The sequence below is a fragment of the Suricata suricatta genome, unplaced genomic scaffold, assembly GCF_006229205.1.
Source record: "Suricata suricatta isolate VVHF042 unplaced genomic scaffold, meerkat_22Aug2017_6uvM2_HiC HiC_scaffold_422, whole genome shotgun sequence".
Taxonomy (NCBI): domain Eukaryota; kingdom Metazoa; phylum Chordata; class Mammalia; order Carnivora; family Herpestidae; genus Suricata; species Suricata suricatta.
In genome coordinates, this window is record NW_021889546.1 from 1 (window position 1) to 3,439 (window position 3,439).

Sequence of the window (3,439 nt, forward strand, 5' to 3'; positions counted from 1 at the left end):
TGGGGAACTTTCAAAAAACAGAAATTCTTGGGCTCTGCTCCCAGGGATGCGAAGTTGGTAACGCTGGAGTGGAGCCCAGAGGTCTATAAATCTTTTGAATTCCTCAGGAAATGTGCACTCTCCCAGGCCACTCGGGATGATGAACACCGGGACTTGTTGGCACATCTGTTTAAATTTAAATGCTTACCAGTCCATTTTATTTCTAGGAATCTGCACTTGAAATAAAAGCACTAGTCATAGTCAGAAGGATGTGTGCTTATAAAGATGTCGACTGAAGCACTGTTAGAAATAATGTTTAAAAAGAGAAACAGCCCAGATGTCTATTATTAGGGGAAGATTTGAATAAAGCACGGTCTACTCATCCTTGAGGTGCTAAGGTTCTAGCATTCAATATTTCGCCTAGAGTTCTGAAAGACATCTTTGCTATAAAATGAAGTTGTTGCTTAAAATACAAACACAGGGGCGCCTGGGTGGCTCAGTCGGTTGAGCCTCCGACTTCGGCTCAGGTCAGATCTCACGTTCGTGGGTTCGCGCCCCACGTCAGGCTCTGTGCTGACAGCTAGCTCAGAGCCTGGAGCCTGCTTCTGGTTCTGTGTCTCCTTCTCTCTCTGACCCTCCCCTGCTCATGCTCTGTCTCTCTGTATTAAAAATAAATAAAACATTAAAAAATATTTTAAAATACAAACACAATGTCACCTCATCTTTTAAAAATAAGAGTCACAGGGGAAGGGCACCAAGGTGGCTCAGTCAGATAAGTGTCTGACTCTGGATTTTGGCCCAGGTCACGATCCCAGGGTCATGGGATCAAGCTGCACATCGGGCTCTGTGCTGGCCGTGGAGCCCCCTTGGGATGCTCTCTCTCTCTCTCTCTCTCTTTGTGCAAGTCCACACATGGGCTCACTCTCTCTCCCAAAGAAAAAAAGAAAACAATATTTAGTGGAAAAATATAGGCAGTGATGACTCAGTCAAAAAGTGAAATAGAAGATTAAGCCCTGAAATGTGAGGAAATTTTAGGACTACTTGACTAATGTGTGTCAGTTACAAGTTCCCTTATGTGTAGTTACAAAAGCAACGTCTGATTTAAAGAAATCGACTGGGTGGCTCAGTCGGTTAAGCCTCCGACTTTGGCTCAGGTCATGACCTTGGGGTTCAGGAGTTCGAACCCCGTGTCCAGCCCTGTGCTGACAGCTGAGAGCCTGGAGCCTGCTTCAGATTCTGTGTCTCCCTCTCTCGCTTCCCCTCCCCTGCTCACTCTCTTTCTCTCTCAAAAACTGAACACAAAATTTTTTTAAATAAAAAATAAATTAAAAATTAAATGCTTTAATTATTTTTTAAAGTTTGTTTATTTACTTTGAGAGAGGGAGAGGGTGAGCTGGGGAGGGGGCAGAGAGAGAGAGGGAGAGAGAGAATCCCAAGCTGGCTCCACACTGCCAGCCTAGAGCCCGATGCAGGGCTGCATCCCACAAACCACAAGATCATGACCTGAGCCAAACTCCAGAGTCAGACACTTAACCGACTGAGTCAACCAGGAACCCTTAAAAATAACTCCTTTTATCCAAATCAAAGAGCTCTTTCAAAAAGTGTCCAATAAACTTTCCAAGTAGTGAGAAAACATTTTATAGAACTTAATATCATTTTTTATTTAAAAATGGAGGCTCTTAAATCCATAGCTTCTTAGATCTGAGGAGACAGGATCTTGTACCCATTGTGGCGTAGACACGGAGGCTCTCAGGGAGAAGTGACTTGCTCAGGGCCACCCCGTGGTAACAGCTGCGACCACAGAGCTGGGCTGATGGGCAGCTTCCTCCCAGCTGAGCCCAAACGCCACACTGACCCACGTGTGGTCTGAGGAAGGGAAGGACAGACGGCATCTGCCGCACGGGGGCCGGGGTCTCCTGGGCCGTCTCACCTCCCATCTCTGGGCCCTGCACCAGCCAGGCCTAGGCGTCATATAAATGCCTCAGACTCCCACACCGAGCAGCCTGAATTCAAAGCATGGCTCTGCCGCTTACTCCCCACTGTGCACATCTTTGATGTGTTATCATCTTTGATGACACTACTTGTATCAAATGGATGTTGTGAGCTTTAAGTGAGTTAACATAGAAAAAAGCACTTAGCGTGGTGCTTGACACAAAGGAAGCGAAGCGCCCAATAAATATCAGCCATGGAGGGGGCGCCTGGGTGGCTCAGTTGGTTGAGTGTCTGACTTCAGCTCAGGTTGTAATCTCATGGCTCATGAGTTCGAGCCCTGCATTGGGCTCTCTGCTGTCAGGGTGAAATTCGCTTTGGAGCCTTTGTCCCACTCTCCCTTCCCCTCGCCCATGCGTGCTCTCTCTCAAAATAAACATTTAGGAGCACCTGGTGGCTCAGTTAGTTAAACGACTGACTTCAGCTCAGGTCATGATCTCACAGTTCATGAGTTGAACCTCGAGTCGGGCTCCGTGCTGACAGCTCAGAGCCTGGACCCTGTTTTAGATTCTATGTCTCCCTCTCGCTCACTTCCCCTCCCATGCTCATGTCCTGTCTTTGTCTCTCAGGAATAAAAACAATTAAAAAAAGAAACATTAAAAAATATATCAACCATGATGTTTATCCTGATATCCCAAGCATCTAGTACATAGAAAATTCAGTATAAATACTTGCTGAATGAATGAGCGGTAACAAAAGAGAATAGGTGGATAGGCAGCTGGGTGGACAGGTGGATGGAGAGAAGGACTGGAAAATAAATGGACAAATGGATGGGTGGACGGATGGATGGGTGGATGGATGGAGGAGCACCACGGAGGCAGAGGGGTCTCCTCCTGTATAGCCTGATGCCAGACCCCCTGTGGAAGGTCTGGGTCCCAGTATCTCTCACCGGCTGAACCAGCACGTGGTTCTTGCCATGGAGAAGTGCAGCCCGGGAGTTCTGGTGCAGGGACTCAACATAGTCACGGGCAGAACAGGATGGCCGGTCGTCCATGCGGCCACTTGAATGCCTCTTCTGGATCTGGCAGTGTGAGGGGAGGTGGAGGGGGAGGCCTGCGGTGACCCCTGATACCCCACTCCATTCTCCAATTCCACGCCAAGTCTGGAACGCACCCCAAGTCCCTCCCCGGCACACACACCCCCACCCCACTCACACAGAGGGCCGGACGCGTGGTGGGCGGGCAAGTCCTGCCGCAGGTGCGAGCTGTGGATGCCGGCCCCAGGACGAGCTCGTCGGCGGAGAGGTCCGTCCAGCAGTGATCCGCGGTCTTCATCTTGGTGCACTCCAGGGCGCAGGGCCCCACTGCGGTGCACACAGGGGCTGCGAATCCACTGCCCCGAAAGCCCACCCTCCCGTCTACCCCCGGATAGGCCACCCATTTCACTGCCCCTCCCCTCCAGCCAGTGAGTATGCCCCAGGGTCCTGCTAAGGAGAGCCAGCGCCAGACCCTGAGATCAAGAGCCAGGGAAC

At 50.0% G+C, this 3,439-nt stretch overlaps 1 protein-coding gene across 1 annotated transcript; it reads right to left on the bottom strand.

The window, feature by feature from the left end:
- Positions 1-2,564: 2,564 nt before the first annotated feature.
- On the bottom strand, positions 2,565-3,325 carry LOC115285115 (small G protein signaling modulator 1-like). Its single transcript, XM_029931494.1, has 2 exons — positions 3,123-3,325; positions 2,565-2,989 (listed from the first exon to the last, which is right to left on the bottom strand). Exons 1-2 carry the CDS (start codon positions 3,240-3,242, stop codon positions 2,627-2,629), a joined length of 483 nt encoding a protein of 160 aa, XP_029787354.1. The 5' UTR covers positions 3,243-3,325; the 3' UTR covers positions 2,565-2,626.
- Between the last annotated feature and the right edge of the window lie 114 nt (positions 3,326-3,439).

Coding starts and splice junctions, on each gene's coding strand:
- LOC115285115 (XM_029931494.1), bottom strand. CDS start 3,242: ATGAAGACCGCGGATCACTGCTGGACGGACCTCTCCGCCGACGAGCTC. Junction 2,990..3,122: donor CCACGCGTCCGGCCCTCTGT/GTGAGTGGGGTG, acceptor TCACACTGCCAG/ATCCAGAAGAGGCATTCAAG.